This window comes from Anopheles arabiensis, chromosome 2 (genome assembly GCF_016920715.1).
Source record: "Anopheles arabiensis isolate DONGOLA chromosome 2, AaraD3, whole genome shotgun sequence".
Classification (NCBI taxonomy): domain Eukaryota; kingdom Metazoa; phylum Arthropoda; class Insecta; order Diptera; family Culicidae; genus Anopheles; species Anopheles arabiensis.
The window spans coordinates 6,896,601-6,912,741 of record NC_053517.1 but is presented as its reverse complement, the minus strand read 5'-3'; the positions used below and the strand labels follow the sequence as shown (position 1 = coordinate 6,912,741).

Here is a 16,141-nt window from a genome sequence, read left to right as displayed (position 1 = left end):
GCGTCGAAATAGAAATTTTTCTACTTTGACGCTGCGTCGTGCGTCGTTAACGCATGCGTCTGTCAAATCCCATACATTTTGGCAAAATCGCAACGCATTGCGTCGGAACAAGTACCGCTCTCTAAAACTCAAAACTTAACTGAGTTAAAAAAAAGTAAGCGAAAGAAGTGTTAAGTGAGATGGGGTGGGGGGGGGGCTAATGCGCAAAATAAAAGTTCCATCTCACGAGAATATGCATCCTTTATCTAAGATATGGATTAGATTTGGTTCAGCGGCTACACAAATGAAAGTCTTTCTGAAGAGTCGATGTGAAAATTGTACTGGAAATTCTAAGCCAAAGAAAAACTAAGATGCACATTATTTTTCTCAGTGGTGGCAAGTTCTTTTTCTTGGGGCTTCACGCGACCGCTTAGGGCCACTGTAGTGCTCCATTGGATACGATTTTATCGTACGTCTGTAATTTGTTTTCGCTGGATTATTTAGATTGATTTGATTGTTTGGCTGAGTTTCATCGTTCAATGATTACAAAAAATTGAGATTTTTCCTTCACACCCAAATATATATACATCGGAGTTTCTGGTCACTTTGCCCACTGGGCAAGGCGAGCTTTTGGCGGCCACCGTCGCAAAACCGTCGCAAAACGTCAAAACCGGCGTCGCATGTACTGCAAACCGACGTCGCCGGCGAGCGAAACTCGCAACGATTTCGAGGCGCTGGCGACGGTCGTTTTTGACGTATTGCGACGGTCTTTGACCTTCCGAGCGAGCTTTTGCCCTGCGGGCCGGTGTGGCCAGATTATATTGGCAGATTTCGGCAGGAGCACTATTGAGAACGCAACCATTTAAATTTAATCAATTATTTTAACGATCAATTTCTTCTTCATTTTCTTCAATTTCTGAGGAAAATACAATGAAACAGCGCGAGCGAGCGTTCTTTTCAGTGGCACTCACTGGCGCTCTGCCTCGTGCATTTTAAAGGCATGCAATAGAGCGCATTCTCTCCGTGAAGGCGCTCCATCCGCCATTTTTAATTTACAGCCCAAAACAACGGACTTCGTATCCGATCTTGGGCCGGAACCCCACCGTGTGTTTGTATCTACCCCTCGACTGAAAATTTAATTCTCTTTTTCTGATTCAAATTCAAATTTAAATGATTTTCTTTGACGAAAAATTCTCGGAATCCACGCAACTGACATTTTCTACTTATTATGAACGTAACATTTTAACGGAGAAAAATAAAAAGTGCCAGGCAAACAAACGTGCACCAGCGCGATAAGTAACAAATGAGGTTAGCAATCCTTGAAACAGTAACCCAAGCGCCACAGATTAAGCTGAAACGACTGAAAAATCAAATATCTGTGGTTTTCGGTAGGATAAATGGAAAATCGGTAGTTTTAGGGCGGTCATCTGTGAATCGGTAGGCATATAAAAAATCGGTAGGAATACAGATAAATCGGTATTTCTGGTCACTCTGTCCATGACAGTCTGTTTAAATATACAGTTCGCTCCGAAAAAAAGACACACGTATCTGTTGAGCAAATTCAACAAATTGTTTTTTCAATATTATATTCAAGGCTTGGTGGCTTTCGGTATATATTTGGACAGTAAATTTCATGTTTGCTGGGCATTTAAAAAAAAAGTCTCTTGTGGTGTGGTTTATGCAAAAAAAGCAAGCATTCAAATTATTCCCTTAACTCCTCTTTTTGCACTCAGCCACACACAAATTGATAAATAAGATTGTACGAAGATTTAAGACAAGCGAAGAGAATGATTGCGCTTATCATTCGTGCTTGACGCGGACTCAAAGTTAAATGGTGACTTGAAGTGCTGTACTTGGTGGAGGTTGCTCAATTTCTTTGTAGCAATGATTTTCACCAAATTGTGTTCGTTAGCCGTTTTTGGCATTATTTTAGGCAATAAATGCGTGAATGCAGTAAGCAATTCAAACAGTCGTTTCAAATTTACAATAGAACCTCAGGCACTTACAACTAGCGTAACGCAAACGGCAGATTTTAACTTGCTATTTCAGTAAGTATTACTTTCCATTTCATCGCTCTTAGCTCTTATGAATAATATTCATGCTCAATTCTCTCCCAGTGGCTGTGACGATAATGGACATAATATTACCCTAACTTGGGATGCTGAAGAACAGATCAAGCTAAGCCCTTCAATTATCACAATAAATGGATGCGAAAGCGAACACTTTTCCATCAACATCTCGTCATCGAAACAGGGACGATTTATCATCCGTCCCATAATTATCACCAGCAATCTCAGCGTCGTCGATGATACCCGCCTGTTTGTGCAGCTCAAAGTCGCCCAATATCGCCCGCTGATAATCGTATCGATGCTCATCGGATGGACGTACACCGTCTGCTGGACAATTGGCGATTACTTTCAAGCTTGGACCAGCTACCGGCGCAAGAGCGTCGTCGGATTGAGCTTCGATTTCCTTTACCTGAACATCGTCGGCAATTGCTGTTACGCGACGTTTAATGTGGTGCTGTTTTGCAGTGCGTTTATTGAGGTGCGTAAGACCCGCCTGTTGTAAAGTTACAATTAGAATAATTAACACCAGCCCCTTTCTTTAGGACGAGTATTTCAGACGCCATCCATTTGGGTTGAATCCGGTGGTGCCGAATGATGTGGGATATGCAGTGCACGCCGTGTTTGGAAACTTGGTCCTGATTGCCCAGTGCTACATCTACCAGAATGGAGGCACCGTTGTCTCGACTGCGGTCAAACTGCTCATTTCCGGCTACGTACTGATGGTGAGCGTGTTCTGTGGCTTTGCGATCGAGGAACAGATGCACTGGCTTGACTTCCTGTACATACTAAGCTACGTCAAGCTGTCAACAAACTTGATCAAATACATCCCACAAGTACTTATGAACTACCGGCGAAAGAGCACGGAAGGCTTCGCTATCTCCAACCGATTACTGGACCTTGCGGGTGGATTGTTGAGCCTGCTACAGATGGTACTCAACGGTTGGAATTATGGTAAGAGAGTGCGAAACTGTTTGATCTTAATCATACTTAGTGCAGGTAACATCCATTTTCGTCCTTCTTTCCCTGCAGATGACTGGCAATCAATTGTTGGAAGTCCGGTCAAATTTGGTCTGGGATTCGTTTCCATCTTTTTCGATGCAATATTTATGGTACAGCATTATGTTTGCTATAGGTCCCATACGGGAGACCCCAAGTAAACCAGCATAAAGAAGATCATTCAAAAACATAAAGTAACTCTGAGCGAGTTTATTCTAACGCCGCGCAAGATGCTTGGCACGCACCACCGTCCACCAAGTTACGTCCGATCTGTTCTTATCGTATTGGTTTATTTTATCGCATAGTACACATATTTGCCGAGTCTGCGTTGGGATGCTTATGCCGTCACTAATCTCATCTGGTGCGATTTATTCGTAACAATAGATCTGCTTATCGGGGTCTGAATCGCCCGCCAGTAGCTGAAAGATGCGCCTGACTCAGTGATAAACTGGTACTCCAACGGGATAGGTAATACCCGTAGCGCTTCACTCATGCACATCCTTTGGTGGGTCATTCTGGGAGTGTTCGTAGGCGGTGGTAGGGTACGTGCTTACAATGTGTCCTTATCGCTTATCCCCCAGTCTGTGGTTGTAACATTCGGTGAAACGGCCAGTTTTAACATTGAAGCCAGGTAAGTACGGTGACAATGGTGATACATCATAGCACCTAATCTCGTTTACTCCTAATTCAGTGGATATGTATCATCCCGATTTGATTTGCAACTGTGCTGGCCCCAAGATGCAGCAATGCAGATTGAATCCAATCAAACCATTTCTTTCGTGGAAGGCTGGAACAATCATTCTATCTCGCTGTTGATAGAACCGGTAAAACAGGGACGCTTCATCGTACAACCATGGGTAGAACCGGAAGGAGTAGTGGACGATACGCGGCTATTCCTGCTGATCAAAGTGGCTATGTTTAAACCATTGATGATCATATCATTGATGGTTGGATGGGCCTACACTGCCTGCTGGTCTGCGGGTTATTACCCCCAGATTTGGCTGAACTATCGTCGGAAAAGTGTGGTCGGACTAAGCTTTGACTTTTTGTACATCAACATAGTGGGACACATAAGCTACGTGGTGTTCAATGTGTTCCTTTACTGGAATACCTTTGTGGAGGTGAGTTATCGGTATTTTCCGTAACGACATTTGTCATTATCTTGTTTTTTTTTGTTAAACAGGACGAGTACTACCAACGCCATCCCTTTGGACTGAACCCGGTCATTGGAAATGATATAGGATTTGCGGTACACGCCGTGTTCGGTACCGGGTTTACCATATTCCAGTGTTGGATATACGAAACTGGTGGAAACAGTGTATCCAAACCGGCGAAATCGATCATCGTTACCTACTTTCTCATCATCTTTGCGACGATGGGCTGTGCTATATGGAATGTCATGCATTGGTTAGATTTCTTGTATGTGCTTAGCTATATTAAGCTCTCCACTACCATGATCAAATACTTTCCGCAAGCTTACATGAACTATCGTCGCAAGAGTACGGAAGGGTTTGAGATCATGAATCGATTACTAGATCTCGCTGGTGGACTGTTCAGCATACTGCAGATGGTTATAAATGCTTGGAATTTCGGTAAGTTACACCCGAAAGGCTGTTGAAGCTACGGAATGACCAAACTACCTACATTTTACCTTATTTTTGTATTCAGATGATTGGAGATCCATTGGAGGCGATCCGGTTAAATTTGGTTTGGGGATCTTCTCTATCCTATTCGATCTGGTGTTCATGTTCCAGCATTACATTCTATACAGGTATGTTTCGTTGCTGTGTGACCAATCAGTGATTTTAACTCAACCCCGTTTCGTTTGCAGAAAACGAAGCGTTAAAGTCCCGGCAGAGTTGCCAATGCTTCCAAAATGACCGCATTTGAATTATGCTGTGATATATTCCAATTACTGCCCGATTAGGGTCACAATAAACATCCTCGACCGTGCTTTGGTTTGTTTCATCGTATATTTGACAATACTTTACAATACATTGATACATCGCTGGCTATTTTCGCACGGCACTCATGCCTGAATGTTATCTTCTCCTGTAGCTTGCTTCATCGCTTCGATAAATATTTCCAAGGATCTGATCGCTGCGAAGGCGCCGGGGTTTGCATTCATTTGTACGCTCTATATACATGTAGAACTATATGACACCTAACGATATACTTTCTCTATTCGAGCATGATGATTGATTATGAATAATACATTTATTCGACAGCGGTCACTACCAATACCCGTCCAGGGTTTTCGTGCGAACATTGTGTTTCTATTATTATTGTCAACAACATAGCTCATTTGGGACTTTTTCTTCTCTTTGCAAATCTGTTTTTGCACAGAGATCGTGCAGAGCCATACGAGCTATACATATATGTATGCGTTACTCCTTACACTTCCTTTCCTTCATTAATTCGACTACAATGCTTTCGACACGAGTGGACCAATGCTGATCGACCACATTTACGTTAGAAATCAGGCCTATGGAAGCTCCGTTAAAACAACTTTCTGTTAATTTTTTAAACGACAAAGTCTTTTCGCTATAATTTGAATACGTTTCATGTAAATGTTTGGTTTGCAGTTGTTAATTTTAAATAGGTTTGCAATTGTATAGCTTTTTGCCCTTTTTTTATTTGTTAGCAGTTACCAAGCACACGGAATAATTTAGCAATTTAGCAATCCTTTCCCCTATGGAATGTGTTTATATAAATAGCTAATTTAAACAGAAACAAGCACCATTCTGCTTCTGGCGGCGTAACACATACTCCAACTTGATTAAAATATTGATATGTGCTTTTCGTTGACTGAAATAGAATTAAAAAAAAGTAAAAGCCAGTAGCTGTTCTGCAGAGCCGATTCAGTAATTATTCAGCTAGAAAACATAAACGTTGAGTGAACTTTTTTAAAACCTGAACACTGTTTCCCTGACTTGTGGACCTGGTTTGCTTCGAGTTGTTTGATAAATGGTTGAGATGTGCCTGACTGACTACTATTCAAGAAACTATTGCGCCTGTTCGAACAGAACGAAAAACAGTGATGGGAATGTTTCTTTGAAATGCAATTATTTCACACAATCGTCTGTCTTACTGATACTTTTTCCACGACATTTTCTGTTTTCGCCACGTGGCATCCCTTCTAACGAAATCAATTTGTAACTGACGTCAAATTGTTAGAACATAATATAATAATTACTTTAAAAGAAACGAATACATTTTAACAGCCTTCAGCAAGGGATGGGACGATCAAACAAGCACAAACAAAAAACATTTTAAAACAAAATAAAGATCGCTCTAATCCTTTCGCACTACTGCCTCTGCGCCATTCTGGAATGTAGAGTTGGAATGGCTCTATCCTCGTTTTGGTCGGCATACACAGCAAATGATGGCAACGGTGTGTTCGTATGATCGTATGGATGCATGTTTGTTTAAACCTGAGCTGGTTTGGTCTTTCCTACGACCATGAGCATTTTTTGGAGGAACCGTGTAAGACCCACTGGAAAAAGAGTTGGAAAGAGGAGTTAGAGAGAGAGAGGAATAAAATATTAATTAGACATAACACTCTTGTTCAAATTTAACTTATAATATGGTGAAGATATTGTTATTAATAATTGTGGTGCGCTAGCGATGTTTCGATCATGGTGCGAACTATTTGATCTTCTTTTTGCTTTGCTGAGTTTTGAAATTGTGGTGCGTATAGTAAAAAAAGTTGCGTATGTAAGATTATTCAAGAGTTTGGAAGATTTGTATTCCGTGACCTTAATCCAATAAATATCTTCCAAATCCTTAAAAGCATGCTAACGAAAGCGATCAAAACGCAATGAAAGTGTTAAGAAAAAGACAGACAAAACACACTCTCAAATCGGGATTAGTACAGCAAAACGGTAGAAAACCCTGTTAGTGTGCAAACAGCAAACTAGGGAAAGTATAAACATAAGCATAAAACTGATAAAAACCTTCATTCGCGCTTATTTCTGTTTTGGCCGCACCACCATCATTAACTTTTGTAAACTCTGCGTAATTCCACCTGTGAACACGATTCCAACATTGGAAGAGAAAGAGAGAGAAAGAGAAAAAATAACAGTTTATAGAAAGAGAGAAAGAGAGGGGATTTTTTTAGCAAATGAGGAAAACAATCGATACTCTACAGCCAATCAGATTTAAACCAGGATGGCAGAACGGAGGGAAACGTTTCGGGTTGGGAATTGCTTTAAAGAAGCTTCTACAAAAAGCTCACATTTAGGGAAAGGAATACGGATTAGGGAATGGAATGAATGGGAAGGGACGATTCCGGAGAGAGTTTTGAGAAATTTTCCTCCTATTTCGGTACTACAACTAGCCGTCCCAGACAGCTGATGGTACTGCTGGTTCCACCGGCACAGCCCCAGCTTACCCATCGAGCGGTTGAACCATTTGGGTTTGTTTCGCCACGCAATAAATATGAAGTAGACGGGAATGCTGGAAAGAATCATAAGACACCCGTAGCCCGTCTCTACCGGGCTGGCAATCATCGGGACGACGGTGACGAAGACGGTGGCGATCAGATACAGGATGGGGAAGATGAGATTCACCTTGATCGGGCGGTTCAGTTTCGGCTGCTTCCACCGTAACCACGGTAGGCACAGTACGGCCGCACCGATACTTAGCTGCAAGTAGAGCACGGGGAAAGAGAAAGAATTTAAGTAATTTCACTGTCAGTTAAGTTCGAAAATCTTCCCCATACGAAGACACTCACCCAAGTGGCGAACCCAACGTAGTTAATTAGGGCAAAGATGTCCGATACCGTCAGATACAGCATGGAAAGAAGCGCCATAATCAGCACGGCGGGCGTCGGTGTGAGGCGCTGTATTTGGATCATGGTAAGAATCTCCGGCATCTGACCTTCGCAAGCGCCGGCGTAGAACAGGCGGGACGAGGTAAGCAGAATGCCATTCACCGCTCCAAACGTTGACAGGGCGACAAACACTGAATGGGGAGAAAGAAGTACGAGGAGGTGGAGGCGCAAGGCATCCGGAAATAAAATAATCGTAGGCGATGACGACATTCGATCCAGCATGATGCGGCACAAAACACTTACCCGGTATCGTCCACGCAAACATACCGAACACCCGATCGGCAAACGTGACGGCGACCGCCTCCGAGCCGAGCACCTCCTCCGGCGACAGGATCGTGTAGAAGGACACGTTGGTAAACACGTACACGACCGTCACCAGCGTGCAGGAAATTGCGATGGCACGGGGCAAATTCTTCACCGGGTCCTTCAGCTCCTCGATGATGAAGTTCAAATAGTTCCTGTGGGCAAATGGATTTGTCGCGTAAGAGGATTACTGTATATCATGGCTGGCATGTCTCTGGTCTAGCCAGAAGGAGGCATCCTTTGTAACGCACAGGGAATACATCTGTCTTGCTGTGTGTTGCCCACTGGTGAACATCATTAGAAGGACCCATTGGGTCGCAACACACAACAATCAGCGCAAGGAAGAGAAATCGAACAATTGGAAATGAAAGCAAACTTACCAACCGTTGTAGGCAAACAAACCCGAATAGAAGGACAATGCGAGCGATGTTACCTCCGTTTTCGTGTTATCGAAGGTGAAGTGTTCCGTGTTGCCTGGGGCGAAAGAAGAAACGAAATGCAATCAGACACCCCAACAAACGAGATACGATGAGAGACAGATGTTTGTTTGTTGCTCGCTGAAAATCGATAGAAACTAAAGCCTGATGGACATAAAAACAATTACGGAAAGGGCCAAAGATCTCGCAAAAAGAAGAGCGCCTTGGAACCCCGGGTGCAGGCACGACCCGCGTTGCCGGAGAAGCGATGCCGGCCGGTCTAGAATATCACTGTTATTATCAAATTTAACGCACGCGAGATATCGGTCAGCGGACAATGATTTCATGATGCTCTACGGTTGGGCCATCAAAAGACGCAGCGGTAGCATAAGCTAATTCAGCTTAATTGAATGTGGGCTGGTCTCGGCACACGGGCTGAACCACATTCCGACAGTGTTCGCGATGATCGTTTAATGTGGCTGACGGTGCATGCGGCTCAGTAGCTGACATAATCCTGCTTAGAGCATCATGAGCTCCGTTCACCAGAGTTCAGATTTGTTAGAGGACAATTTTTGGCAATTCGTACAGAATGGGATGCATTAAATTTGTTCCGCTTGAATAGCCTTCCAACTGCTTCGTTAATGATGGTTAGTTGGGAATGGCTTTCACTGGTTCCTTGCCGAGATTGTTGCCAGTAAACCACTTGATCGTGCGTAGATCCAAGATCAAGAGCTGTTGCCAAGCAACGTGACTATTTCAACGAGCCTATCCCTTACATTGTTGCAGCGGGAGGCTTACGCGATACGCGGCCACATTTCCGGTCCTGACAGAAGGCCAATAAAACGTCAAATCAACACACAAATGCTCTGCAACACAGCACCTGTTTGTCTCCACCCCCCGTCGAAGAAACTAAACGGTTTACTGCTCTAAAACCCTACCCTGGACCACTCCTGGGCGACTCTAAGCCACCCCTGCATCTAGCATCAAAACAAACAAATAAATCTCGCACACCTTCAACACTGTTTCCACGTGTCCGGCCGGCCGGTGTGAAAGTGCTCGGCGTCTCCTTCACGCGCGCGTATTGTCGTCAACGGGTGGCACACACGTATGACGTAGTCAGATCGCATCGAGAAAACAGTGCCGCCGAGCCTGTTTTTGCATCGTAACAGATGTATCGGCACCTGGTCGGCTACTGATTTATGCTAACCATAGTCGTACACGCGCTCGCTTGCATAACTACAGTACAGGAGCGGAACTCTGGAACTTACCTTGGAACAGGTAGTAGGCACCGGCACCGATGATGATGAACAGGGCGAGCAGCTTCGCGTAGGTGAAGATGTCCTGTACCGCCGTGGCCCATTTCACGTCCCAGCAGTTGATGAACGTCAGCACCACTAAAGGATGAGCAGGAGATGTGCACGAACAAGAGAAAAAGGACAACAGTTTAAAATAAAATCCAATCGTTGACGGCCTGAGATCAAAAAGTAAAATTGTTGTTTCGCATCGAAATAGCTCCGAACGAACGAAGGTTTGTTCTCCGCTCTTCGTATTGCTGATTTGCATAAGCGATCTAAATCCGGTCCATAAAACGGTTGTCGCTTCTGCAGCGTGTTTGTCTTTGCGTAATGGATGGTGGTGCGTCGTAAAAGTAGGCGGAAATTGATTCCATGCTCGTTTCTCGTGGGCTGATGCTGTCAGCTCCCAGTCGCTGTGAAAGGATAATAAAGGATACAATTACGCGGATTACTTACGGATACAGCAGACGGCAAGCAGGCGGGCCGCATCCTCGGGCGGTTGGCATTCGGGGAAGAACGGCTTCAGCACGTACACGCTGAACGTGAGGGCGACGATGGCCTGCGAGCAGGGACGCACTATCATGCATTCGATCCAGAGCCGGATAAAGGCCAGGAATGGCCCAAACGTTTCCATAATGTACGCATAATCTGCGCCCGACTTTTTGATCATTGTGCCCAGCTCGGCGTAGCAGTAGGCACCAACCTGCAAAACAAAACAAAAGCATTTGGTTTGCAGTTGTATTGGAGCTGATTGCGGTATCCTTCCTGTATCCCACAAAACGCCCCCCCTCAAAACCAAAATGTTTGGCTGTCGCATTGCTCAATTTCGTCTCGTCTCATTATTCAATTCGTCCACCTAACGGGTTTTATGTCGGCGAATTTGGCGAATTTTTATTACCACCGCCACAGACACAGTTGTCGTGCCGCGAAGGTTCCAATTCTTCAGACGTTCTCGAACGAAACAGCGACCGGCATAAACCTGTTTGTTGCTGCGATCGGTTTCCCTTAAGTTGATTTGCATCCCGTCACAGCCCGCCACCGACTTACCATCGAGAACAGCCCGGAGAGGATCCAGACGATCAGCGACATGTTGACGCTGCCCGTGTTGATGAGGACACCGGTCGGCGAGACGAAAATGCCGGAACCGATAATGGAACCGACGATCACCGTGATCCCGTTGACGAGTGTCATTTTGGGCTTGAGCACGATGTCACCGCCGTCGCCACCGCCGCCACCGTCGCCGTTCGCTGCATCCTTTGCACTTTTCAGCGAGTCCTTGCGCTGCTTCTCGTCCTTGTTCAGTGCGTCGTCCTCCATTTGTGTGGTCCTCGGTGTCCCGCGCTGTCACAACAAGCTGCTGGTAAAGTGGACGGTAAAGGCATGAGTGGGCTTCAACAGCGTAAAACGAGCTTTATTCACAGCTATCGGCACTCCGTCCCTATCCACACGGATACGCGCGTGCACGCTCGCATATCATTACAACCTAACTAATGCTATTGTACACCAATAAGCAACCACATTGTAAGTACGTGCGGCCAAAGGTATAATTTTCTAACACAGATCAAATAAAACACATTACACTGTTGACAAGGAGGCAGGACGGATTACTGGCAGGCTGATTTACGGTCGGCGGCGATAGGCCGTAGTAGGTGTAATTTGAAGGGGGAAAAGAGTGGATTAAAAAAACAGTCGAGCCACTGTCGAAATAGCGAACAGTATCGGGATTGTGTAAACAACGCCGATCGTTGCTCTTCCGACAATGGAGTCGAACTGAACACCGCACGCAGACAAGCGTTTAGCGATGATGGCCGTTCAGAGACAAATGGTGTATTAAAGGTGACAGATTAGAGATATATTCCGCACAGGGTGATTGATAAATCCAATTGGAACTCCAATTTCAAATAATCTAATTCGTTTAGTTCGATTAAATTACAAATTATTTTGAGAAAATTGTTCCATCGCACACAATTGTCTAATTCTCTTGTATTGATATTACGCACAGCATATGTTCCAAGTAAACACACGGTTCACACATAAACACCTGTATCTAGACCGTGTACAATGCACTCCCTTACGCTCCTCTAAACCGCCTGTCTAACTAATCGACGTAAAACTGCCAACGTTCACCGGCCGGCCGCATCGCACCCCTGCGTCTTGGTCGCGGCAATTGAGCTTCCGATCAGAAAACTTCGTCAATTAAGAGACGATCGGCTAATCGAAACGTGACGAAACACCTTCTTTTACCCTTCAGACCCCACAGCCACAGCATTGTATCGGAGCATTAGGCATCGGCAACCACAAGTACGCCACTCGTACCGTACGAAGAACGTACTTTTGTTGGTTGGCTTTTATTTACACAGTTCGGCTTTAGTTTCAGTGCGTTCACTGCTCGATTTTAAAATGGTACACCTAACGGGTGACTAAACGAGGCCTTGTACCGGGAACCACACATCGGAGGATGTTCAAGGGAAAAGCCCCCTCACACGCACATGCACGCGAGCGATTAACGTCACAGATTTTGCAGCTGGATTCATGGTGCGTAATACAACCGATCGCGATGGTCTTCGGGCTCAATACTTCCGACAGCATGTAAGAGTTTCACAAGGGTTGTTTACAGGAAGGGGCACTTTAAGGGCACAAAAGCGAATCATGATTTCAGGGAAGGGTTCAAGGTCAGTCTGGCATAAGAAAAAAGGGGGCTCTCTAGCATTGTGTTCTTCAACCGCTGCGAAACGATTGAAAGCGCAATTTAAGGCACACATCCTTGAAAACCACCGCGCAAAACACATACCTTCACATACACACCACAGAAGGTTTGAGCTCTTTAACACTTTTACGACACCAAAGAGCCTCTTGTAGTTGTACAATAAATTACGATTCAAACTTTTTCACTTTTCCCAGTACACCCGGTCCACTTGTATCCTCACCGTTCAAAATCCCTAACGACGCGCTTAGAGCAAGGCTCCAGTGCAGAAGACTTCGCGGGATTTTCCTTCCACACCGTGCGAGCGTTAACGTACGAATGCTTCGAACGGTTTCGACCGGCCGCATGTTTGCCGCTCGCTTTCTAACGCCCATTCAAACGGGTAACTCACCGATGGGATCGGCAAAAACCGTCCCCTCGACGTGGTGGCACTCAGCTGTAGAGAGACCTCACCACCCGATTCACGCACCGCACACTTGCCCTGCCGAGTGTTTAGAACCGGGTGATAACAAACATCTTCTTGGCGGCGGGCTGCGTGTGTCAAGTGACGCGTGTGAGTTCTGTAGTTGGGCTGCACGGGAGGGTGAAGGAATGCGATTTTTTGCTGTTAGAAAACAGCTTTTTTGAATACGTTTTTAGAGAACGAGTTTTGTTTAGGGTGAACTTTATCGAGTCTCCGAGCGGCTTTAAGCTCCAACACACTCCCACCCCCACCAGAGGGTGAAGCCTGTGGATGGGTGTGTTTTTGGGCCTTTTTTCGGTAATCAAAAGGCATGGCGTCGATATAGAAACGTGTTGAGTCACGTTTTTGACGGGGATGGGGATGTTTGTTCTCTCTCTCATCTTCCTTCCTACTGCTAATCAAATGACCTCTAACGCGATGGTGTAGGGTTTTTTATGAGCTGTTGTTTTAGGCTCCATCATATCGTGAAGAATTGCATAAAATTAGAGTCGAGTCGTTCTGCTCCCAAAACGTGTTTCACACAATTAGCGGCTTTGGTTTTTCGTGAACACTCGCGCAAATTCTTCCCGGCCCTAACCTTGACGGCTCGTTAGATGGTCACGGACAGTGCGAGATGTTATCTTAGCAAAAACGCGCCCCACAGTGACACCTAACGACACCTTTATTGCGGGCGAATATTCTCCTCCAGAATACGCAATTGTACTCTGCCGCGCAAACACTGATAAGCTTTGGTCAAGCAAACAGTAGTTTCAGGCTGCAAACAAACAGGACTAACTGATGCACCGTCTTCTTGTACACTTTGCAGTGTGCTGTGGTCATTCAGAAGACCCGAACCAACACAGGGATGTAATCGATTTTTTGTCCATGTCACTTGCGATATCGCCCTTTCGGCACAAATCAGCATCACCAGCAGCGTCACGTGATGACAGGTTCGCAGTGCGCTCGCGATGAACTTTTGCTAATGCGACTTTTCCCTTGCGAAAACAGTCCTTGTCCCTCGTTCTTTTCAGCTCGCGTCACGTTCACAACATCCACCCATAATTGATGATGCTTCGAGCACACTTGAAATGATTGGTATAATAATTGATCGCCTTCCTGCACCGTACCGGGCACTTTTCCGTAGTGCGGCAATGGTTGGGTAGCGTGTTTGCTTGTGCACAAAACCTTCATTGATTTTTGACAAGGTTAAAGGTCTTTCTCTTAGGCTCTATCATCACTTTTTAAAGATTTTCCATTTTTTTAACACACTTTTACAGTTCCACCAGACCAGGATGCTTACCGTTTGCTATTTCCCGAGCGAATGGCGGCTCCCTGCCCGAAAAAAGGACGTTTTCTGACTGAGATCTGGTGTGCAAAACGTCCTTGGGTGAGGGTACGTTATCCTTACGGTGGAGCGGGTAGAATTACCATACCTTTCCTTGCTTTTGCGACCGAGGATGTATGACGTCTGAAGCAGGAACTTGCACAAATACCAGCATACACTCTCACACACACACACACACACACACACACACACATCCACAAATACACGCAAAGGCGCATGCTCCATGGATGCTGAGAGCCGTTCCTCGTGGGAAAGTAACGGCCATCACGTTGCCATGTGACGGTGAAGAATACGAAGCAAAGAGGGATGCCAGTCAATACGAAGGGATGCGAATAACCTCTCGCAACCGGGATGTGTTACGCTATCCAGCCTTCCAGGTCATGATTCCCTTCGCTTTGATTGATAACGCCGGGATGACGGGAAGATCCATTGCCCATTGCGCCGTTACGCACTCAGACACTCGCTCCGGCCGGTAGCTCATTCACCCGGCAGGAATTCGTCCGCAGCATCCATCGACAGTGTGGCCTTGTGACGTTTCGAACCCGCACCGTCCGTACAGCCCTGGATTAGTTTATTCACATCATTCTGTTTATTTTCGTATGCTCTTATCAATTCAGAATGGTTGGCGAGAAGCAAAAAATCCGACACCAATTATCAGTTTGACAGCGCAATTTGAGGAATGTCTTTGAGGCGAACGAACTGGCACAATCCGGCAGTAACCGTTCGGAAAGTTTCACCTCGAACTTTGGCTAGTGCGTCATCTCTGACTGGCGCCAATGTGTCTTCCAGTGACTGGTTCTGCTTTTCTATCCGTTCCGTTTTGCGTGGGGCGATGGTTTGATTTGGATCAAACCGCAACGGCAATTGGATGCAGAATTGGATGCATTGTCTCTGTGGAGTGTGTGTGTTTGGGGCGGAGATTACAAGCGCATCATCGATCGATGCACCGCGAGAGTTTAATGGCTGATGAAACCCACGCCGTGGCTTGCATCAGTGCCGAATGCAACCGTACTATCGCGGCGCCGCTCAGGGACCCTCAAGAGAGACGGCGGGCGGGCGATTGGAAGTCTGTCAATGTCGCCTGCGGTCATCAACTGGGGATTGGAATGGGATCGGCTGCGGTTGTCTATGTTTTTCCCGCAGTTTGGTGTGTACTTGTAATGGGATTTTTTGTTGTTGTGGCGCACACAACCACACGCAGGCAAATAATTGGACGTGATTGCAAGCATCGACATCTTGCACGTGAAAAACAAATAGCTTTCGAAGTTGTCGTGGAGTAATGCCACGATTTGACAATGATTTGATGCCGTTAATTTACTCACATGCGCGTCTACTAATGCGGCAAGGGAGTAATGGACGTCATCATCAATGCCAAGTGATACGCTCCGCAGTAAAAGAACTCGAGACGTTCATTCATTACCCCGCGGTGGCAATCGATTTATTGCCATCCACATGATTTTGTTATGACACGATAAATGGTCACGGAAGCTGAATCATTACATCACCGACGACCTGCTCGAAACAGAAACTGCAGTAAGTGCACATGAATGCGCACGACAATAACGGTATCTACATTGTTTGATGCATTGTACGCGATAGTCGTTGATGTGTCTTCATAATGTTGAGCTTCACACAATATAATGTTTCACTTTCAATGTTAATTAGGTAGAAACACTCTTAACTTGAAATCGACCGGTAGTTCATGGTAGAACCGATGTCATGGTTGATGTCTTGCACACACACACAGACACACGCCCC

At 45.5% G+C, this 16,141-nt stretch overlaps 3 protein-coding genes across 11 annotated transcripts; 2 read left to right on the top strand and 1 right to left on the bottom strand.

Moving 5' to 3' along the window:
- Positions 1–1,769: 1,769 nt before the first annotated feature.
- On the top strand, positions 1,770–3,238 carry LOC120908525 (cystinosin homolog). Its single transcript, XM_040319616.1, has 4 exons — positions 1,770–2,027; positions 2,097–2,526; positions 2,591–2,999; positions 3,078–3,238. The coding sequence occupies exons 1-4, from the start codon at positions 1,864–1,866 to the stop codon at positions 3,203–3,205; spliced, it is 1,131 nt and encodes a 376-aa protein (XP_040175550.1). The 5' UTR covers positions 1,770–1,863; the 3' UTR covers positions 3,206–3,238.
- Positions 3,239–3,347: 109 nt separating this feature from the next.
- On the top strand, positions 3,348–5,017 carry LOC120908524 (cystinosin homolog). Its single transcript, XM_040319615.1, has 5 exons — positions 3,348–3,675; positions 3,736–4,165; positions 4,228–4,636; positions 4,713–4,815; positions 4,876–5,017. Exons 1-5 carry the CDS (start codon positions 3,536–3,538, stop codon positions 4,922–4,924), a joined length of 1,131 nt encoding a protein of 376 aa, XP_040175549.1. The 5' UTR covers positions 3,348–3,535; the 3' UTR covers positions 4,925–5,017.
- An 869-nt stretch (positions 5,018–5,886) lies between these two features.
- LOC120908523 (Y+L amino acid transporter 2) lies at positions 5,887–14,476 on the bottom strand. Of its 9 annotated transcripts, XM_040319614.1 has the most exons (10): positions 12,684–12,925; positions 10,940–11,249; positions 10,349–10,595; positions 9,866–9,991; positions 8,562–8,655; positions 8,122–8,336; positions 7,780–8,009; positions 7,438–7,690; positions 7,001–7,071; positions 5,887–6,540 (listed from the first exon to the last, which is right to left on the bottom strand). In XM_040319614.1, the coding sequence occupies exons 2-9, from the start codon at positions 11,207–11,209 to the stop codon at positions 7,013–7,015; spliced, it is 1,494 nt and encodes a 497-aa protein (XP_040175548.1). In that variant the 5' UTR covers positions 11,210–11,249; positions 12,684–12,925; the 3' UTR covers positions 5,887–6,540; positions 7,001–7,012. The 9 variants fall into 9 exon arrangements, with proteins under 9 accessions (XP_040175548.1, XP_040175546.1, XP_040175545.1 ...); XM_040319612.1 differs by lacking the exons at positions 7,001–7,071; positions 12,684–12,925 and adding an exon at positions 14,339–14,476; XM_040319611.1 differs by lacking the exons at positions 7,001–7,071; positions 12,684–12,925 and adding an exon at positions 14,339–14,476 and having other exon boundaries at positions 10,940–11,246.
- Positions 14,477–16,141: the final 1,665 nt, after the last annotated feature.

Coding starts and splice junctions, on each gene's coding strand:
- LOC120908525 (XM_040319616.1), top strand. CDS start 1,864: ATGATTTTCACCAAATTGTGTTCGTTAGCCGTTTTTGGCATTATTTTA. Junction 2,527..2,590: donor TTTGCAGTGCGTTTATTGAG/GTGCGTAAGACC, acceptor CCCTTTCTTTAG/GACGAGTATTTCAGACGCCA. Junction 3,000..3,077: donor ACTCAACGGTTGGAATTATG/GTAAGAGAGTGC, acceptor CTTTCCCTGCAG/ATGACTGGCAATCAATTGTT.
- LOC120908524 (XM_040319615.1), top strand. CDS start 3,536: ATGCACATCCTTTGGTGGGTCATTCTGGGAGTGTTCGTAGGCGGTGGT. Junction 3,676..3,735: donor AGTTTTAACATTGAAGCCAG/GTAAGTACGGTG, acceptor CTCCTAATTCAG/TGGATATGTATCATCCCGAT. Junction 4,637..4,712: donor TATAAATGCTTGGAATTTCG/GTAAGTTACACC, acceptor TTTTGTATTCAG/ATGATTGGAGATCCATTGGA.
- LOC120908523 (XM_040319612.1), bottom strand. CDS start 11,209: ATGGAGGACGACGCACTGAACAAGGACGAGAAGCAGCGCAAGGACTCG. Junction 10,596..10,939: donor TCTCCGGGCTGTTCTCGATG/GTAAGTCGGTGG, acceptor TTTGTTTTGCAG/GTTGGTGCCTACTGCTACGC. Junction 6,541..7,437: donor ATGGTTCAACCGCTCGATGG/GTAAGCTGGGGC, acceptor CTCTTTTTCCAG/TGGGTCTTACACGGTTCCTC.